This window comes from Panthera uncia (assembly GCF_023721935.1).
Source record: "Panthera uncia isolate 11264 chromosome A1 unlocalized genomic scaffold, Puncia_PCG_1.0 HiC_scaffold_17, whole genome shotgun sequence".
Lineage (NCBI taxonomy): Eukaryota > Metazoa > Chordata > Mammalia > Carnivora > Felidae > Panthera > Panthera uncia.
The window spans coordinates 152,138,780-152,157,419 of record NW_026057577.1 but is presented as its reverse complement, the minus strand read 5'-3'; the positions used below and the strand labels follow the sequence as shown (position 1 = coordinate 152,157,419).

Here is an 18,640-nt window from a genome sequence, read left to right as displayed (position 1 = left end):
GGGTGGATGGATGGATGAATGGATGGTGGATGATGGATGGATGGATGGTGGATGGACGGATGGATGAATGGATGGTGGATGGATGGATGGATGGTGGATGGATGAATGGTGGATGATGGATGGATGGGGGATGATGGATGGATGGATGGTAGATGGATGGGTGGTGGATGGATGGATGGATGGTAGATGGATGGATGTTGGATGGATGGATGGTGGATGGATGAATGGATGGCAGATGGATGGTGGATGGTGGGGGGGGTGGATGGTGGATGGATGAATGGATGGTAGATGGATGATGGATGGATGGATAGATGGATGGATGAGGGGGTGGATGAGGGGAGGGATGAGGAGAGGGTGGAAGGACAGGGGAGAAAAGGACACATTGTGGGGTTGTTTTAATGTGTATTTACTTTGAAAGAGAGAGAGAATGATCAGGGGAGGGACAGAGGTAGAAGGAAAGAGAGAGAGAATCCCAAACAGGCTCCACACTCTACACAGAGCCTGACCCAGGGCTCGATCTCACAAACTGAGATCATGACCTGAGCCTAAATCAACAGTTGGACACTCAGCCAATGGACTGAGCCACCCACGTGCCCTGTGGGGTCATTCCATCAGGAATGCCCTGAAGTCACTTAGTAATTTAGATTAGCTTTTCCACTGTAAAAGGATCTTTTATTTTCTTTTATCACAAACTCCGAAATTACTTGTTGGCTGTTTAACTCACGTTATATACTCTGGATAAAATGAACTTGTCCCCAAGCTTTATCATCATGAGTGAAGGAATGACAATTCTGAAATGGAGAGTCAAATCTGGAACAGCCCTCAGAGACTACCTCCTCCAGCAAATCCTGCCAGGGGTGGCTGACGGCTCTGCGATGGGCCAGTGACATCTCACGCTGATGCACACGAGCGCCCAGAGTGTGAGGCTCAGCTCCCACACCCACACCCCCACATACACATAAATGTGCACACGAGAACATGCTTTTCAGTTAAAGGAGATTATGGAGACTCCAGAGAAACTATGACTTGTCCTGGAGGCCTGGGGATAGTCCACATCCCCAGGAGGCCAAGTGTGGAAGAACTGTTGGTTTGTGTCTCATAAGTGGCGCAGGATAAGATTTTTCTCCACATTTCTATTCCTGAGAATTTAAGTTCTGCATTCTCTGATGGTGTTGCTAATGTGCTCTGTGACCACACCTCCGTTTCTGTCTTTAACACACCAGACAATGCAGTTTCAAGGAAAACTAAAATTCCTGTTTGGACAGAAGAGGAAGACTCCATCAGGGACAGTCCTGCCCCCTCGGCTGTCACTGTTCTGCATCGTGGTGCCCGTCCTCCTTCCTTCCGTGGCGGAGATGAAAATGAAGAGTGCGTTTCTGAGAGTGAAGCACAGGGTGGACGTCTCAGGCTCAGTGGACACAAAGTGAGTGAAAGTCCCTTAGAACACAGCCACGCTCACTGCTGCTGGCGGTTAAAACAAGAGCCTTGGCACTTAGAATCTTCTATTCTTTCTTCATTTCCAGCGAGCAATAACTTGAGAAGTTTGGTGCTTTTAAAGCTAGTACGTTATGTAGGAAAGAACGTGCAGAGGAAATACTTTCACACTAATGTTTGCGAGTGGTGGTACCACAAAGCGCCTGCACCACTGTGTCCCCAGCCCCCCAGTTACAGCCTCGAAGCAGGTGCCCTGAGCGCTGGTCATCATGGGGTGGGAGGTGGGGGGCCGCAGCCTTCTTTCCTCTGTGCGGCCCCTCCGTCCACGCACAGGGCTTAGTGCAGGGACCGATGCAGGAGGCACCGGTGCTCAGGCAGTGGGGACACGGCTGCCGCTTCTTCCCAGCAGAGTTTTCTCGGCTTTTCAGTGCTAGAAAACACTCCACATCGAGTTTTCTAGGCGATTCACACCTAAACTTTGTGGAACAGACTAGGCCTGTGTTTTGTGGGTCAGTGTCCTGAGAGTGATTCAAAATGTGCATCTGTGAATTGTGTTTTCCACACAGTATGAGTAAGACCAAGGGAGGGGGGTGGGGAGGCAGGGTGTCTGAGATCTGACTGTACCTGCTACAGATGCAATATGTCAGACCTCTGAGTCCCCAACCCACTTCTTTATCCCTCAGTGGCTGTCCCTAGAGTGGGGCTCAGCCAAGCCAGCAGCTCCCCGCTGCAGGGCTGCAGCGACTAAGACCCACCAGGGCTTAGACCCAATCGCTTGGAGGAGGGCTGGGCTCTCAGGTTGAGTTACATCAAAGTAGTATAGCTTTCCAGCTGCAAAGACCCCTCTGCCAGGGCCACAGGGCACTCACCCCAGGAGGGAGGCTTTCTCAGCACCCTCCTCGCCAGCATGCTGTCACTGTGTGTTTTGCATCCTGCCTGTGACGCTGTGCGTACTGGCCAGACCTCATCTCCTCCTCCAGGAACCCCTGTCCCCCCTCCTGTCTCCACCAACAGGGAAAGCCTCAGCCTCACTCAGATCCTGCCCCTTAACCCCGTTGGGCCCTTTTAGGAGGTAGGTGCACAGCCTACGTCTTCTCCCCTCCCTTGCCCAAGAGTGTCTGGCTTCCTAGGTCCTGGTGCCTCCCCAGGGAAGGTATCGGTCCCTTAAACCACTGCCTGATGGGGATGGGCCTGAGTGCAGAAGGGGACTGGTCCAAACCCCTCAGCTCTCAGGTCTGTGATGGCAGATGAGGTTTAGTTCTGTGACAGCAGCATCTCACACGTTTGCTTGCCTCCCTCCGTGGGTCACTTTTGGTGCGGTGTGTGTGCCTCTGTCCTGGAAGCCACATCACCGGTGGGAACACTGCCTCCACCAGGATCCCCTTCTTAGCCCTGAGTCCTGTGGTCCTACTTACACGTCTGCTGACGTCCGGATGAAGAGTCTTTGGCCAAGCATCTCCCCCACAACCGGGTTCCCTCCAGAAGAGTCCCAGGGCTCTGTGGCCCGTCTAGGGGATTCCTGCTTGCCTGCCCACGCAGCGCCAGGATGGCAGGTAGTGCCCAGGGGTCTTCTCTTTGTGACTCTCCCTCTTGTGGGTGTGAGGGTCCGTCCCTCTTCAGTGTCCACAAATAACCTTTGACTAATTCCAGTTGACCTTTAGATGGTGAGAAAATCTGACAGCAGCTGCAGTGGAAGGAGGGCCCCCATTCCGGGGAGGGGGCTCAGAAGGCTCTCCCTTCTGCCCGTGTGGCATGGTCTGCCTTGGTCTGCAGGTCACGAGCCCCCACCTCCCTGCTGCTGGTCTCCGGTGCAGGGCCAGGGGGTGGCTTCCAGGAACAGAGCCACCCTGAGCAATGGCCATGCCAGCATGCTGAGACGGCAGTTACGGAACGTTTAAAAATAAACATATATGCCCTCTGAAAGATGCACCGTGTCCTAAACATGCCCTACCCAAGGGAGAAGACTAAAAGCAGGCGAGGGAGGAAGCAAGCTGACTCTCCAAGGTGCCAAACCCCAGAGGGTGCCGCCTGAGACGACCTGGGCCCACAAGCAGAGGCCACCAGTCTCCACACCTGCTTTCTCCCTGTCCCTCCCCTCCCCCGCCAGCCCCTCACTCTGAAATACTCCCACCTTCATTTACCGTCCCAGAGCTTTCTGTTTTTAACCTTTTTTTTTGTTTTTTGGGGTTTTTTTTGGCTTGTCATAATTGAAACCCATACTGAGCTTCCTCTTTCCCATTTTTCCAGCCCTGAAACCAAGTAGAGGGAAATCTTATCTTACCCTCCCTTGGCTTTTCGCTCCTGGGGGCATGCAAGGAGGACTCCTACTGCTCCCTGGCGCCCGCGCCGGAAAGTGCAGGCTGATGCCAGAGCCCCGAGCACCTGCGGCGGGAGAGGGGGGGTGGGGCGCTGTGGCTCACAAGTCACCCAGCGCTCCCGCAGCTGGCATCAATTCACGAACTCACTAAAGTATTTGTCCTCCAAAGTCCTATTCAAGGGATTTAGCAGTCATTTGTGAACATGCAGTGTGCCAAAGAATTTGTCACCAGATGCTCTTATTTGCAGATGAGGATGACAATGTAGTCCCCGTCTCTGCTCCCCGGTCTCTGCTCCCCGGTCTCTGCTCCCCTGTCCCTGGTTCCCCACCCCCCATCTCTGCTCCCCTGTCTCTGGTTCCCCCCACCCGTCTCTGGTTCCCTCATCTCTGCTCCCGTCTCTGGTTCCCACCCCCCGTCTCTGCTCCCCTGTCTCTGGTTCCCCCTGTCTCTGGTTCCCTCATCTCTGCTCCCCTGTCTCTTGTTCCCCCGTCTCTGCTCCCCTGTCTCTGCTCCCCAGTCTCTGCTCCCCAGTCTCTGCCCCCCTTTGTTTCCTCTGTCTCTGCTCCCTCATCTCTGCTCCCCCGTCTCTGCTCCCCTGTCTCTGGTTCCCTCATCTCTGCTCCCCTGTCTCTGCTCCCCTGTCTCTGGTTCCCCAGTCTCTGCTCCCCAGTCTCTGCTCCCTGTCTCTGTTTCCCCTGTCTCTGCTCCCTCATCTCTGCTCCTCTGTCTCTGTTTCCCCTGTCTCTGCTCTCTCATCTCTGCTCCCCCATCTCTGCTCCCCCCTCTGTGCTCCCCGGTCTCTGCTCCCCCATTTCTGGTTCCTCATCTCTGCTCCCCCATCTCTGCTCCCCTGTCTCTGGTCCTTACAGCTATGGCCAGAGGATGGAGAGGGACCAGCATATAGGATAGGGATCTGTGGTTCTGAGGCCCATTGGCCTGGACTTGAGTCCAAGGCTGACATCTGCTAGAGAGGCAGCCTAAAGGAAGTCACTTTACACTTCTGAGGCTTGTTTTGTTCTTTGGAAAATAATGAAATAGTGTCTATGAGGCTGAGTTTGCTTAGAATCTAAGACGAGGAGCTCTGTGATTTGTGTGAGTGAGCGTGTGCTCACTGCCCTAGGAAAGACGGTTCCATAGTCACTGAGCGTGCATGGTGAGTTAATGGAACACAATTAGTGGAAATCACAAAAATTGACTGTATTTTCATTCTGGTCCTGCAGAGAAAAACAAAAGCGCATTTTATGTGTAAGTCTATTTTCTGAAGCAATTTCTTTAGCCCTTTATTGGCTTGATGAGTGATGTGAATTGGAATCTTTAGCCACGGAGAGACTTCACAGTCTAGAAAGAACCGGAAAGTGTGAGTTATGATTGTGCCCCCTCCCAGGCATGGCAGCAGCACCGGGCATGCTGTTAGTTCCTTCCGGCAGCAAAAACGCCATCTCCACACATTTTGCTATTATCTGTTCTTCGCAGAGCAAAAGCCGCCTCGAGTCTGTGTGACCCAGCATCGCATGGAAAACCCCACTGCCTAGCAGGTACTTTTACAAATGCACCGCGTCACTGTTTTAAACGGGTGAAATGTGTCTGTGTCCCTCAGGGGCTCTCGCTGCCTCCTGATGCTGGGGTGCATTCCCGGGAGACGCCCCGGAGGGTGTGGGTGTCTGTGCTGAGCCACTCATGGTGACTGCTGTTCCCCCATCTAAACCCTGACAGGGAGGAGCATTGGAGAAAACATTTCAGTGCTCAAGGCACAAGCGGATGCAGGCTGCTGGGCCCGGGTTCCAGCCAGAGCCCCATGTCCCTGCCTGAGGAGCAGCCCAGACCTCGTTTCTGACCCCGAGGGGGCCGCAGGGTAAGTGGTGCTGTGGCCCAGCTGTGCATTAAGGGAGCAAAGAGCCGCCGTCTGCTGGTCTGGTGGCTTTGTTCATGACAGGTGAGCCTCACCGTGAGGGAGTGCGGCGCACAGGGGCACACCTGGGAGCTGTCCTCACATGTCTGAGGTGTGGCAGGGGACAGCAGGTGCTTCAGCCGGGGCTGTCACGACCTGTGCACTCACCCTCAACCTGAAGCCGGGACCGTGGGTGACCACCCTGTCCTCTGCCCTCACCTTCACTCAGAAACCCTCTTCACTCCCTCCTCCCATGGGCCCCCGCCCCAGCCCCCACCCCGACCAGGGGTCTCCTCTTGGAGGACTGGCCTGGCTGTGTGGCTGCAGGGCTCCACCTGCTCCTCTGGGGCACCGTCTCCCCTGTCACAGCAGGTGCCAGCCCTGACACCGCAAGGCGTGGTGAGGTGGAGGCCTGCGTGCCAGCAGCAGGGTCTGGCTCACAGAAGCCTCTGGAGAGAGGGCATCTGTCTGTCTTACAGTTCGACGGGGTCCTCTGCGTCTGGGCTGGGTGTGTCTGACCCTTGACACATGGCGTATGCCTCATCGAGGTGCCTCCCTAGGGCGGGGTGAGTGGCACACGCCCTCCCTGCTCCTGCCCGGCACCCCAGGTCATCCAGGAGGCCAGGGGAGGCTCATTACGGGAGGATGCCGGTGCCAGGGTCATAGGGCTGCTGGGTGGGCCGAAAGCAGGGGTGTGGCTGGACCCCAGCACACTGCAGCCCTCGCAGGTTCAGCCAGTATCATGCCAATTCAGTGCCTTCCCTTGGAGACCCCACCCAAGTCGGTGCGATGATCCTCATTCCTGCTCTGATGGGTCCTCTCCTCTCTGCAGGGACAGGGGAGGAGAGGAGCACGGGGGGGTGCCTGGCAGCACTCCCGGAGCCAGGGGGCGGAGGGAAAGACCTGCGTATAGTTGCTGCTTTGAGGCGCCTGGACCCGTGAGGCACCTGAACTGGATGACAGGGAAACATGGTCCAGATGGTGGCACCAACGTGAAGCTGGGACCCAGTAAGAGTGACCCGTTCTCCACACACACCGTGTCCCGTGGCTCCTGCGTGTCCTGCCCCGGTGTTCAGGGCACTGTCCATAGCAGTGGGGTTACTGCTTTCCGGAATTCACCCGGCTGTCACCCAGGAAGCCACTCTCCCAGTGCCTATGCCAGCCGCACGAGCAGAGCCTTGCAGGACGGCTGCAAGGGGCCCCCTCTGCCCAGCTGCCCCTTCCCCCAGGGGAGCCTGGACAATGGGCTCCCTCCGCCCAGAGGGCAGCGTCTCGCAGCAGGAGGCTATTCCACCGAGGACGCCAAGTTTCGAGGGGGGCCGGTGCCCGCGGGAGCCCCATGCAACCCCATGTTGTCACTTGATGTGCCCGTCAAGCTGGAGAACGACTCTGGGTCTGAGGACGCAGCAGACGGCTACCTCGTGTCCCCAGGCCAGGTGTGGCTGGGAGCCAGTGGTGTGGCCAAGAGACAGCTGGTCACTTTCCCTACCAGGATACACCTGAAGACAGAGTCAGACTCCAGACCCCACCTCTATGCTCCACACCTGGGGCACAGCATGCTGGGGGCTCACCTGAGCGGCAGGGCTCCACTCAGACCCGGCAAGGAGCCGGCGCCCTTACGCCCCGCACACTGTGCCTGCCTGCAGCATGTGCATGGCCTTCCCGAGCCAGATCCTCCCCGCCACCTCTGTGCACACGGTCACCAGCCCCCTACACTGGGCTGTGACTGCAGAGCTCCCGGCACCACACCCGTTGTCAAGCGCGAGCCCCTGGACTCACCCCCGTGGGCAAGCCACAGCCAGGGTGGGGTGCCCGGCATGTTCCCCAGAAGTGCCTTGCCAACACTGATGCCCCCCAAAGCCCCCGAGTGTGCTTTCCTGCCGTAGGGCGGGTGTTTCTAAAAGCTAGCCTCTTCCGCACGCCCAGACTTACCCCTCAGCTGCGATGGCAGGTGGGGGGTCAGAGCCGTTCTGCAAAGCTGCATGAGTCCAGGCCTCCTTAGGTGTGGGCAGCGTGTGCAATAGCATATTGTGTACTTTGTAAAATGTCACGCAAGTCCTTCAATGCCACGTGGTGTTAAGTCTGTTCACAATTTTCCAGAAAGTGGCCAGAGTGAGACATGTCAGCCTGGCAGGGCACACCCCTCTCTCCAGGACGCAGTGGGCACCTGGCCAGTCATGCGGTGTGGTCTCCCGGGATCCCCATGCTCACCTCCCAGCTCCGCCTGCGCCGTGGAGGCGGGTCGATGCCTCCACGGAGTGGACTGAAGAGAGCAGCCACACCCTGGGTACAAATTAGGGATATAATCTTTTGAGCCACAGGTGACCATGCCCCCATTCACGGAAGGAATCTGGAAGGTTCCAGGCAAAAGAGCCTGTCTGCACCAGGTCCTGCCCTCACTACTACACGCAGCACGTGCTTCTCGACCTCACGGTGGAGGCTGAGGCCACACCCAGAGTGGAAATTGACAGGATGATATCCTGTTCCTTCTGGAAGTCTCTGGGATTTTTAATGGGCCTCTGAAGATGGTTTATGCTAATCTGTCTCCAGTACATTGTGTAATTTCGAGTTTACAGACTCTGGGTTTGGAAGCAGAGAGAAGGACGAAACGTAGAGAAAAGAGGTAAAAAAAAGTCAAGTTGTCCATGGAGGCTGTGCTGCTGGCTGTATACAGGTTTTCAAATGGCGATTCCAACCACCACCTCAGGAAGAATCATTAGAGACAAGACAGAAATTGTTTTCTAGAACTGTACACCCACACATCCCAACTGTAGGATCCCCAGACACAACGTTGTGAATCAGAAAGTGGAGTCCCAGTCACCCCACGGTCACCACCAGAGATGGGCCCCCTCCGCGCCCCGCCGGTGCCATCAGCGAGGGGTGTGCCATCAGGGTATGAAGGTCTCCACTGAGCCCGCTTGTGCCGTGGTGGACGCACACCTGCTCCTCAGGGACAAGGGCATCTGTTCCTAAAGTCACCCCCATCTGGGAGTCTCAGGAGGTGGCGGGAGCCTCCAGGCAGGGACTTGCTGCTCCGCCAATGGTACGTTCTACCCTTCAGTGTGGGGCCTTCTTCTCCATCACCTAGGGCTTTGGGGTATCAATGTTCAGCTGGGTTAATGCTGAAGCCTTGTTAGAATTCGGGGTTTAGCTGGCAGGACCCTTAGACACACCCTGGGGCACCGGTGCGCCTGTTGCCAGCTTTGTGGAGGGTCCCCCATGCGGGATGCTGGGAGCTGAGGGCTTCTTCCTGGGGCTGACACGGGAGGTCACCCACTGGAGCCCAGGGTGTGGAGTGGTCAACGCGTGGCCCTCTGGGACACACAAGGCCAGCCCAGCAGCCTCTCCTCACCCACCGAGGCCTTGCAAAGGGTGACACTGGTGCTGTGCTGTCTTCACTTCTACTGCCAGAGTCTCCCCTGACCATTACGATGGTGGCACAACCACCCAGGGACACCTGGGGACCTCTGGCTGGCCCCAGGCCCTCCTCACCCGGTTCTGCTGCAGGGCACAAACGCCTGTGCTCTCTGGGCATCTGGAGACTTACTCCCTGAGACCTGGGGTGGACTTGCAGAATCTTCTTCCTTCTTTCCTAGTCAAACCCAGAGCCCAGGTCCTGGCCCTCTGTGAGATGTGACTGTGCACCTGTCTGGGGTCCCCATCTGTGAGGTCACTGACCCTCTCACTTCATCAATGGAGAGGCCACACCCCAGGCCCAGGCTGGCTGCTTGGGGCCATGTCCTGCGATGCACTAGGGCTCCCCCATGTCAGGATGCAGTAGACACACATCTAGCAGGTACCTCAGAAAACACAGGAATGAAAAGGTGGAATTCAGAGACATCATGGCATGCTTGCACATTGTAGCCAGGCCCCAGCATAACCAAAGAGGAACGGCAGGTGAGAGCCTCAGGCGAGACGCCGCCCTGAAGCAAGTCACGCCTGTCCCCGAGGGCCGTGGCACCCACGCCACCCCCTCCCCACAAGCGGTCAGTTCGCAGGTGGACAGGTCCCGCTTTGTTGACAGAGAGTCTGGCCCCTGGAAGTTAGCTCTGCAGGTCTTGTGTTCTGGAGATGCCCATCCTACACCCGGGGCCTTGAACTCAACGGGCCCAGGTCCCCTCCTGAGATGCCCCTCATACACCCGGGGCCCTTGAACACTCTGGGCCCAGGTCCCCTCCTCTCCTGGGTCAACACCAGCAGAACGACCCTGAGTCAGCACTTTCGTTATTTCACAGCCACACCCTTCCTGAAACATGTGGGAAGATGATGGCATGTAGGAGGTGCAGATGTGGTCACTTCCTCTTTAAACGTCATTACCAGTACCAATTACAGGGTTAGGGTTTTCTGTGTCTTGTAGCTTTTGCTTATGTAGCTGAAAACATATGAAAATCAAATGTAACATGAGAATGGATGGACAGGAGGAGATGAACACAAATTGTATATTTTTATAATTTCTACTGGAGGAGAAAAGTTTTTAATATCTAGACTGACTTGCTGAATTTTTTAAAATGGAAATATTATAATGTAACTTTTTATACGGTTTTCTCAGTGCCTTTAGAAACAGCTTTCAAATATATTCCTGATAGTAGGGTTTGTATTCAATATGCAATATTGATATAAAATAAATCACATTAGTTCATGTTTACCACAAACAGAAATGTCTACTTGATTTTCCAGATGAAGTAACTATTTCCTTCAGTGTGTTGATTCATTTCATTCTAAGGCAGTCCTTTACCACTGGATAAAAGGTAAAAATAAAATGCTGGGGCCCAAAGATGCAGGCAGGAGGCTGAGCGCTTGGCCCCGCGTGCTGTGGCCTCAGCAGAGCTCCCTCCCTCCACCCACCAGCCCCCTCTTACCCATCGTTGAGGGGTGGGGGACCCTCCCAGGTGCCTTTAGGGTCCCCCAGACTTGACCTGTCCTGCGGGAGCAGGCACCTGGCCCCCGTGAGTGTGTGCATGTGTGAGCGTGTGCAGGTTTGTGATTAGGATGCTGCAGGCCTGGTGAAGGGCCATAAAGTCACTGCACTCACGTGGAGAAAGGGGCTGGGGAGCTCTGTGCAGCCTCTTTGTTCGGGGCACTGGTCCTGTCCCCATGGCCCAGCAGAGCAGGTCTCAAGTATGAAGTCTAAGGGACATCAGTCCACAAGCCCCCCCCAGCCCCCACCAGGCCTCTTGTCGCTGCGACACTTGGCATCACTGGGCACACTGGTTTTGTCCACCTGGGGCAGAATGGTAGGTAGTTGTTTTTTGTGGGTTTTTTTTTTTAAATGTTTACATTTATTTTTGAGACACAGAGAGAGCATGAGCAGGGGAGGAGCAGAGAAAGAGGGAGACACAGAATCCCAAGCAGGCTCCAGGCTCTGAGCTGTCAGCACAGAGCCCGACGTGGGGCTTGAACTCATCAACGGTGAGGTCATGACCTGAGCCGAAGTCGGATGCTTAACTGGCTGAGCCACCCAGGCGCCCTGGTTGGTAGTTGTCTTATGTCCACCAGCGGTGCTGTTGAGGTTCTGCTGAGTGCCAGGCCTGTGACGGTGCCGAGGACACGGCAAGGAAAGAAAGAGGTCGGTGTTGTGCTGGAGCTGACATCCCTGAGTGTGCACAGGGACAGGGTGCTGACACGTGACCACAGAACCAAGTTCTGCAAGGCAGAAGGACACGGGCACTGCACAGACTGGGGCAGGGTAGCCCAGGTGACCAAGGCCACACTGAGAGTCACAAGAACAGCAGCCTACAGGGCTGGGGCTAGTCTGGGAGCCAGAGGGCAAGGAGTGGGTGGGACAAGGTCACAGAGGCCTGGGTGAGAGGGGACACAGCAGGGCCCATGTGGGAAGCACCCTGGGCTGCAGTCTGAGGCTCATGCGGGCTGCAGGGCAGGAGGGGGCCCCGAGGCCTTCCTAAGGACACAGGGAGGCACCACTGGTCTGGCCTCCAGCCGGGAGGGCTGCTCGGGCCCTTCCGGTCTCTCCTGCACTCGTGTGCCCATCTGGTTGGTCTCTGCACGTTCTCGTTATGTCAGGATAGCAGCGTCTCCTCAGTTACAGATTTTCTCTGTTTGTGGCTTGTCTTTTCATTTAGAGATTCTCTAAAATAGCATAAAAGAGGTTAAAATTTTAAATGTCTTTTTCTTTATGGCTTATGCATTTAGCATCTTAAGAAATAACTGAGTGCCTCTGACATAAAGCCTACTTAGTCTGATATTATCTTGCCCCATCAACTTTCTATGGCCCTGACTACACGTCAGACTCCTGCACACTGACCATTCCGTTCCTTCCATGTTCGGCTGTTTTACAGTCCATTTACTTGTGCTCTGATAATTGGTATATTTTCATGTGTTTCTACTTCTCGTGTCTCTAGTCACACAGGCCCTCTGGTATTTCTGGCCTTTCCTATGTCCCTAGGGGATTGCCTGTGTTTCCTGTGTTCCTTCCCCCGATTTGTCTGGAAGTTACAATTCTGCTTCGGTGGCTATCGTTGACATGTGCTCTTAACGAGGTGTAAGTTAGAGCGAATCAAGGTCCCTGTTCTCCCAGAACAGACAAGGACCAGCTGCTGCACCCCACTCTGCACTCCTGCCAAGGCCGGGGTCTTTCCTACAAGCATCCTTGGGGCTGCTTCTGCCAAAAGGTTTCAGTGAGAGCTTCCAGGATGAGGAGAGGTCACTCCCAAGTGAAATGCAGGCCCGCAGCTATGAGCTCCTGGGTGGGGAGCTTCCCTGACTCAGGGTTCCCAGTACCTGGGAGAAACTGTTTTGGGGCTTCGTTGTTTGTTTGCGCCATCCACTCTTACACTGAGGCTGCACCCTTGGTCCAGACCCCACCTGTCCCACGTGGATGTGAAAGCCCACCCTGGGCATCAGGTCCCTCCCACCCCCACCTGTCCTTGCCCTAGGGCAGTTGCCCATCATGCTTCCCTGAGCTTGCTTGGGCTCACCTGTGCATTTCAAAGGGGCTTGCTATTTTCATCCAACATTTTACAGGAGGCTGTTCGGTCTGCCAAAAAGAGAAGTCAAAAAAAATTTTAATCGAGATTTGGGTTTTTTAGTTTTAAGGAGGAAAAAGCATAAAGCCCTTTAACAACCATCTCATTTCTACCCATATTGGCTGAGGAAGTTATTAGGGAGCCCTATCTCCAAACGCAGATGTCCACAGCACAAAGCTCCAGGTGGTATGTTAAATGTTGCCGAATTTGAAATAAGTCCTAAAAGCTTTGATAAATTTGGCAAATTTTTTATTCATTAGTTTCAAAGTACCTTTACATTCACAATTTCAAACATAATTTCAACTTTTTGTGTACATCCATTGTTCAACTTAGTAATATATTTTCATAAATTACTAGTACTAGGTACAGATGAAACCACAAAGGGGTCAACTCTCGGAGTTGGTATCGTGCCACAGTACTGCCCCTCCTCAGCCATTCAGCTGATGGCAAGTTGCGGTTTGTACGACCACAGCAATGGCGGGGGGGGGGGGGCTCACACACCTGCATCCCCCTCCCCCACCCTCCTTGGGTCCAGGTGTGTGCACACGCTTGTGCGCCCCACCCCTGCATTGCTGCCCCCACTCTCCTCCCTGCTGGCTCCCATGCCTGCCATGTTCTGGTCTCCTTCCTGTTTGACTGATCTTGGCAGGATTTCAGGAGGTGCCCATCTGTACAGTCTAATAACTGTAATGTAGCGAAAGGATCTGTTTTCCGTCAGTATAAGGCAAATAGCGCTTCTTACCACAACAGGCAAACCCTGAAATCTGAGTGGCTTAACACATGTTCTCGCTCATTCTGGAGGTTAGTTCTGGCCAGTGGGCCTCTCCTCACACAGTAACTCAGGGACCTGCTTCCTCCTCTTCTTTCCAGCTAGTGCAGCCCCCCCACCTCCCACCCCTGCACCTCTGCCCAGTGACACTCCTCATCCCCAAGACCCACCCCCCACCCCCCACCCCCCAGCTTGGCCTCCACCCTCTTAGCATTTTGTGACAACCAGTCTTACTGTGGGTTGTTCCCAGGTGGGCTTCTGTTTTGTTTGTACTCATTACAAGGGGTGATCTTGAGATGTGCTGATCCTGAGGGGCTGGGCTCATTTTTGATTCCAAGGTGTAACAACAGCTAAGAAGCTGCGAAGTAACAAGCTGGGTGTTGATCTTGACAGTCAGATGTGACTGATTACCAACCGTTACCCACCTTGTTCATTAATTTACTGAACGTCTGCCCTACGCCAGTCACGGGTCTGGGGAGGAGCTGGGGCACGGCGAAGGCCACAAAACCCCTGCCACATTGTGACAGGAAAGACAGATGTGGACAAATAAATACACAGAGCCCCAGTAATGGAAACCATGGCGGAAATACTCAAGATGAGGCGGAGCGATGGAGGGGCACAGTGGCTCCCTCACTGAAGGAGGTCACAGAGGGTTACAGAAAGGACACACGGGGAAAGAGACCATAGTGAAGATGAGTACTGAGAACGGTGCCCAAGGAGAGGCGCTGGCAGGTGCACAGAACAGCCGGCCTGGGGCCGCGGAGGGGAGAGGACGGGAAGGGCTGGAATAAGAGGGGCTGAGTGAGGAAGGGACCCTCCTCACTCCACCCCCGTGGGAGCGACCCGGGCCGAGACCCGGTCCTGAAGGCTACCTTGCCCGGTGGGAGGAGACAGCCACCCTACAAGTCTGACAGCTCAGGCCCCGCCTTTCCGGCGCGCGGCCGGAAGCGGAAGTGTCTGTGGTCGGCTTACTTCCGGGCCCAGAGCCGGGCGGCGGCGGCGCAGGCGGTGAGTCGTAGACGGCGGCGGAGGAGCGCGAGCTCCTGGGCTGTGGTCGGCGCGGTGCGAGGACGGAGGGGACGGAGGGGACGGAGGGGGGAATGGCAGGGGTCGGGCTGGGAAACGGGCAGCACAGCCGGGCTCTCGACTGTCGCGGCCCGGTCGCTCTGTGGCGCGGAAGGCTTGGTTGAGGCCGCGATGTCTCCCCTCACCCCGGTGGGTCGGGGCCTGTCGACTCCGAGAGCGCCGCTCGCTGGGGAGCTTTCGGGGGGCACCGAGCCAGCCGCAGGGGGCCGTCCGAGGCCTGCTGTGCGCACCTGCGACCGGCTGGAGGCCCGCTTCTGCGGTTACCGTCCCGCCCCGTGCGGAAAACCGTGCAGGTGTGCGGCCGGTGGAAGCGCGGGTTACCTCTGCAGTGAGTGTCGGCTGAGGAGGAAACGCCTGCCTTCGGATGGTGGAATTTAAGGCTGGTTGCCTTTGGCATCTGCGCATTTTTCTGTCCCGTTAGATTCTCGGCATTGGTGGGCATTGGTGGGAAGGACTGGTTGCAGCGTAGTGCCTTTCGAAAGAGGAGCAGAAAGGCGCATCCTGCACCCAGTGATTACCTGATACAGAGCCCATGGCGGAGATAGTCGGTGCAGTTCTGGGTTCTTCTGAAAGCTGTGGGAATGAGGAGTCAAGTATTAAGGGAGAGGATGGCCCTTTCGCTTTAAGAAGCTGTATACAGCAAACATGCGCAGAAGTAGGAGTTCAGTAGCTGAGGTCAGGGGATCCCGCGCGTATGAAACCCTCTCATTTGGCAGGCCTCACCAGATACCCCTGTTGGTGCCAGGAATAGAGCTCTGGAGCTGGGTTGGAAGGTAGGTTTGCCCGGCAGGCAAGCGTCCGTGCTCTGCACGTTGTACCTGAGCACAGGTGCCTTCTGCCCCTCATCTTTGTGTATTGGGCTGTTCAGTGCAGGCAGCAGAATGCTGGGTATTACAGACGGCAGTGAGTTTTGAGGGGAACCCGAGGGCGTGGGCTGGGACTTGAGCAGGGGAGGGGTGAGGCATGTCGAGGTGTGTGCTGTTCCTGTGCCTCCGCGTCCTCACCGAGGCCTCTGGGCACAGCCGCCCCACCGATGTGGCCAAAGGGTTCTGTGAAGGCTCCAGAAATTGGCCGTGTCTAGGGAAGAGAGGTCCCTTGGAGACCGACATCTGACAGGATGAGGGGTCTGAAGTCCCCACGGACACGTTCTCTGTTCAGAGATCAGAGTTCATACCTGTGAGTGCCTCTGCTCCACTTAGGGGTAGAACTGTCTTCATATCAGAGTGCTGAAGGTTTGCATTTCGTATTAAGGAGCTCGTGATCCCGGTTCAGCTTTCAGGTTTAATGGGTTAATGATCTCAAACGCTGTCTTTACAGCTCCGTTGTCAACAGCTGCCTGTTAGGGGAATGAGTTCTGTACCTGCTATTTCTCCCTTCCCTGACCTCCTCCCGCACTCTCCCCCCGCCCTCACAGGACACCTCTAGCATGACAGGTGCAGACATCCCACCTGCTTTGTAATCATGAAGGAAACAGACCGGGAGGCTGTTGCGACAGCGGTCCAAAGGGTTGCTGGGATGCTTCAGCGCCCAGACCAGCTGGATAAAGTCGAGCAGTATCGCAGAAGAGAGGCCCGGAAAAAGGCCTCTGTGGAGGCCAGATTGAAGGTACGAGACCAGAGAGGGCATGGGCGTCGGCTTTACTCCCAATCAGGACGGATCTCTTTCTTTTGAGTTCTGGGTTTCTGCACAACATCTTCATTGTAGTTTTGCTAAATTAAATTGGATTTTGTGACGATCTGGAAAGAGGCAGAATGGAACATCACCTTTCCTTAACACATTCCTTCCAACCCTGTATTACCAAGCAGTAGATTCACAAAGGAGATTGTGGGAATATTGGAAGTCCCAAAGGAACACCCTTAAGAGAATGAGGCTGCAAGGTCACCTCTTCAGTCGAAAACGCTTTTAGCATCCAGGTAATGGCAGGCTTGATGAGACAGGTGAGGGTCATTCATTTGTCCCAAAATGAAGCATCTGAAGGCCGGTTAGACTTATTTAAAATGGTAGTTTTCCTTTCATTTAAAAAATAGTTTGGACCCGCTACATTTTTAGTCGGAATTTGTATCTGTTCCAGAAACTTGTGGGATTAACAGATGATTATCACTGGTGACTTAGGAACCTTGTGCCGTCTGTTACCATCGTCTTAATGATTTCTACCTGCAGTTTATGACTCCTGGGTCAGGTGTGTTCCTGGCTTTGATTGTGCCACCTGGTCTTTCCCTTCTCTGTCCCCTCCCTTCTGGCTCTACAGCTTGCTCGTGGCCATTCGGCATCACTGGTGGAGGGAGTCTGAATCTCAGATGTACCAGTTCTGCACAGTGGCACTGTCCATCATGAGACATGAGCCAGAGAGAGGGCCGGGGGGGTGGGAGGGGGGAGAGACAGAGAGAGAGAGAGAGAGAGACAGAGAGAGAGAGAATGAATAAATATCTTAGGCTCCAGGCCCAGTGCAGAGCCCGACACATCTCCCCTGGGTGTCTGCCCTAGGCTGCGATCCAGTCCCAGTTGGATGGTGTGCGTACAGGCCTGAGCCAGCTCCACAGCGCGCTGAACGACGTCACAGACATCCAGCGGTCCCTGGCCGACGTCAGCAGAGACTGGAGGCAGAGCATCAACACCGTTGAGAGCCTCAAGGATGTGAAGGACGCTGTCGTGCGGCACAGCCAGCTTGCTGCCGCCGTGGAAAACCTCAAGAACATCTTCTCAGGTGGCTGGGGGGACAGCTGAGGAGGGCGGGTGCCTTGGGCGTCAGGGGCAGCGTGCTGTCTGTGCTCTTCCCCACAGCTCTGTGGGTGATGCGGGGGTGGACCCAGCTTTCGTGCAGGGTGTTTTGTAGACCTGCCTCTGCACGGATAGTGGGTTTGCTTCCCGCCTAAGCGGTCGACTACTTGTTTGGACTAAGGACGAAGGGACCAGTTGCAAAGACCGGGAGAATGCTTGTAGTTCTGTTTGTCAGGACAGAGGCACAGGAACGGGTTAGTCAAATAAGCCGCAGTGTGGCTGTTAGATCAGGGGGCCCTGACAGGCCAAGGAGAAGATGCATCCTGGTGAACAAGACACAGGGTCCAGTTCCCAGAGAGAGGTGACGCAGGAGAGTAGCGTTTTCCAGGTGGAAGAGAGTGCTCACAGGCCAAGGGTGGGGAGGGCAGAGGAGGGACTGCTCTGCGGTGTCAGGCAGCTCAGCGCTGGGGACCTTGGGACCTGGTGGGGGTCTGGGGGCTGGCGGAGTGGCGCAGGGAAAGGGAGCATGGAGTGGCCCTTTCGGAGCCCTGTCCCGACACCTCGTTACTGAGAAGAAGTACACCCCACAGCCTTCTGGAACAGTGTCAGCCACCTGGGCGGGGCTCTCTGTCCACTCTGCACAGTCCAGAGTCTGTCTCCCGCCACCCTCATCCCCTCCCCTTCATCAGGGTCACCAGCATCCCACCCAGAGGCCTTGGGATAGTCTGAGCCCGAACCTTCCTTTGTCCCATGTCTGGTGTCCGTCCGTGCGTTCTTTGTGTCCTTCCCTGAACTCTGCTCGACCCCTGAACGTCACGTGGCCGCGTATCTCCCACCGCTGTGAACCTGCAAGGCAGCGTGCATCCTCAGGCTCTGCCTCCTCGGCCCTCTCACGCCTGGTCCGACCCCTCGCTCTGCACTCAGCCTCCCAGGGTCTGATGCCTTGGGCCACCTTCCAAGTTGCTTCCCACATAGCTACGCGAACGGCACAGCCGTCGCCGGCCCCGCAGCGGGTGCCAAGGACGCAGCTCCTCTTGGTGGCTGTCCCCAGGACTAGCATGGAGTCCCCACGCGCGACTCTCCTTTGTGACACCCAGCTGGCACCTTGCTAGTTAATCTCTCTCCTTATGATTTCCTTCCAGTCTTGTAAAACTAACGCCAGATGACCAGAACGTGACTTTACTGGAAGCAGTCCATCCACAGGAGTTGAAAACAATTTCCTTCCCTTGAGGAATGAATGAGGCTGTGTTACATATGTATTTTTGTTAGGAGTAGATCTTACTGGGAAGATGTGCTGGTGTTTTGTTTTTCTTTTTCTTTTTATAATTTTTTTAATATGAAATTTATTGTCCAGTTGGTTTCCATACAACACCCAGTGCTCCTCCCAAAAGGTGCCCTCCTCAACACCCATCACCCACCCCCCCCCCCCCCCCCCCCCCCCCCC

At 55.5% G+C, this 18,640-nt stretch overlaps 2 protein-coding genes and 2 long non-coding RNA genes across 11 annotated transcripts in view; 2 read left to right on the top strand and 2 right to left on the bottom strand.

Moving 5' to 3' along the window:
• The first annotated feature begins 1,114 nt into the window (after nt 1-1,114).
• LOC125934755 (aryl hydrocarbon receptor repressor-like) lies at nt 1,115-5,880 on the top strand. The gene is made up of 3 exons (XM_049648332.1): nt 1,115-1,423; nt 5,226-5,287; nt 5,466-5,880. The coding sequence occupies exons 1-3, from the start codon at nt 1,167-1,169 to the stop codon at nt 5,606-5,608; spliced, it is 462 nt and encodes a 153-aa protein (XP_049504289.1). The 5' UTR covers nt 1,115-1,166; the 3' UTR covers nt 5,609-5,880.
• On the bottom strand, nt 4,956-9,256 carry LOC125934756 (uncharacterized). The gene is made up of 3 exons (XR_007461518.1): nt 9,133-9,256; nt 7,573-7,722; nt 4,956-5,090 (listed from the first exon to the last, which is right to left on the bottom strand). It is a non-coding gene; the product is annotated as an uncharacterized LOC125934756 (long non-coding RNA).
• Nucleotides 9,243-18,640, top strand: part of EXOC3 (exocyst complex component 3) — a 27,394-nt gene continuing 17,996 nt past the window's right edge. For 2 of the 7 annotated variants that reach the window (XR_007461517.1, XM_049648331.1), the window contains exons 1-3: nt 14,355-14,400; nt 15,893-16,083; nt 16,963-17,182. Coding sequence is in view for 6 of the 7 variants with exons in the window: in XM_049648331.1 (XP_049504288.1) it covers nt 15,940-16,083; nt 16,963-17,182 (364 nt within the window). In the remaining variant the exon portion in view is untranslated. Of the gene's footprint in view, nt 9,538-10,317; nt 10,389-14,354; nt 14,401-14,434; nt 14,455-14,559; nt 15,252-15,892; nt 16,084-16,962; nt 17,183-18,640 lie in introns of those variants that run through there. The other 5 variants (XM_049648328.1, XM_049648329.1, XM_049648326.1 and 2 more) reach the window with 5 other exon arrangements.
• On the bottom strand, nt 10,538-14,327 carry LOC125934757 (uncharacterized). Of its 2 annotated transcripts, none has more exons than XR_007461520.1 (3): nt 14,265-14,327; nt 12,576-12,634; nt 10,538-11,727 (listed from the first exon to the last, which is right to left on the bottom strand). It is a non-coding gene; the product is annotated as an uncharacterized LOC125934757 (long non-coding RNA). The 2 variants fall into 2 exon arrangements; XR_007461519.1 differs by lacking the exon at nt 14,265-14,327 and adding an exon at nt 13,627-14,255.

Excerpts from the sequence above, each read along its gene's own strand:
- LOC125934755 (XM_049648332.1), top strand. The coding sequence starts at position 1,167 with ATGGTGTTGCTAATGTGCTCTGTGACCACACCTCCGTTTCTGTCTTTA. Across the intron at positions 1,424-5,225 it reads TCAGGCTCAGTGGACACAAA|AGCAAAAGCCGCCTCGAGTC; the intron begins GTGAGTGAAAGT and ends TGTTCTTCGCAG. Across the intron at positions 5,288-5,465 it reads AAAACCCCACTGCCTAGCAG|GGAGGAGCATTGGAGAAAAC; the intron begins GTACTTTTACAA and ends AAACCCTGACAG.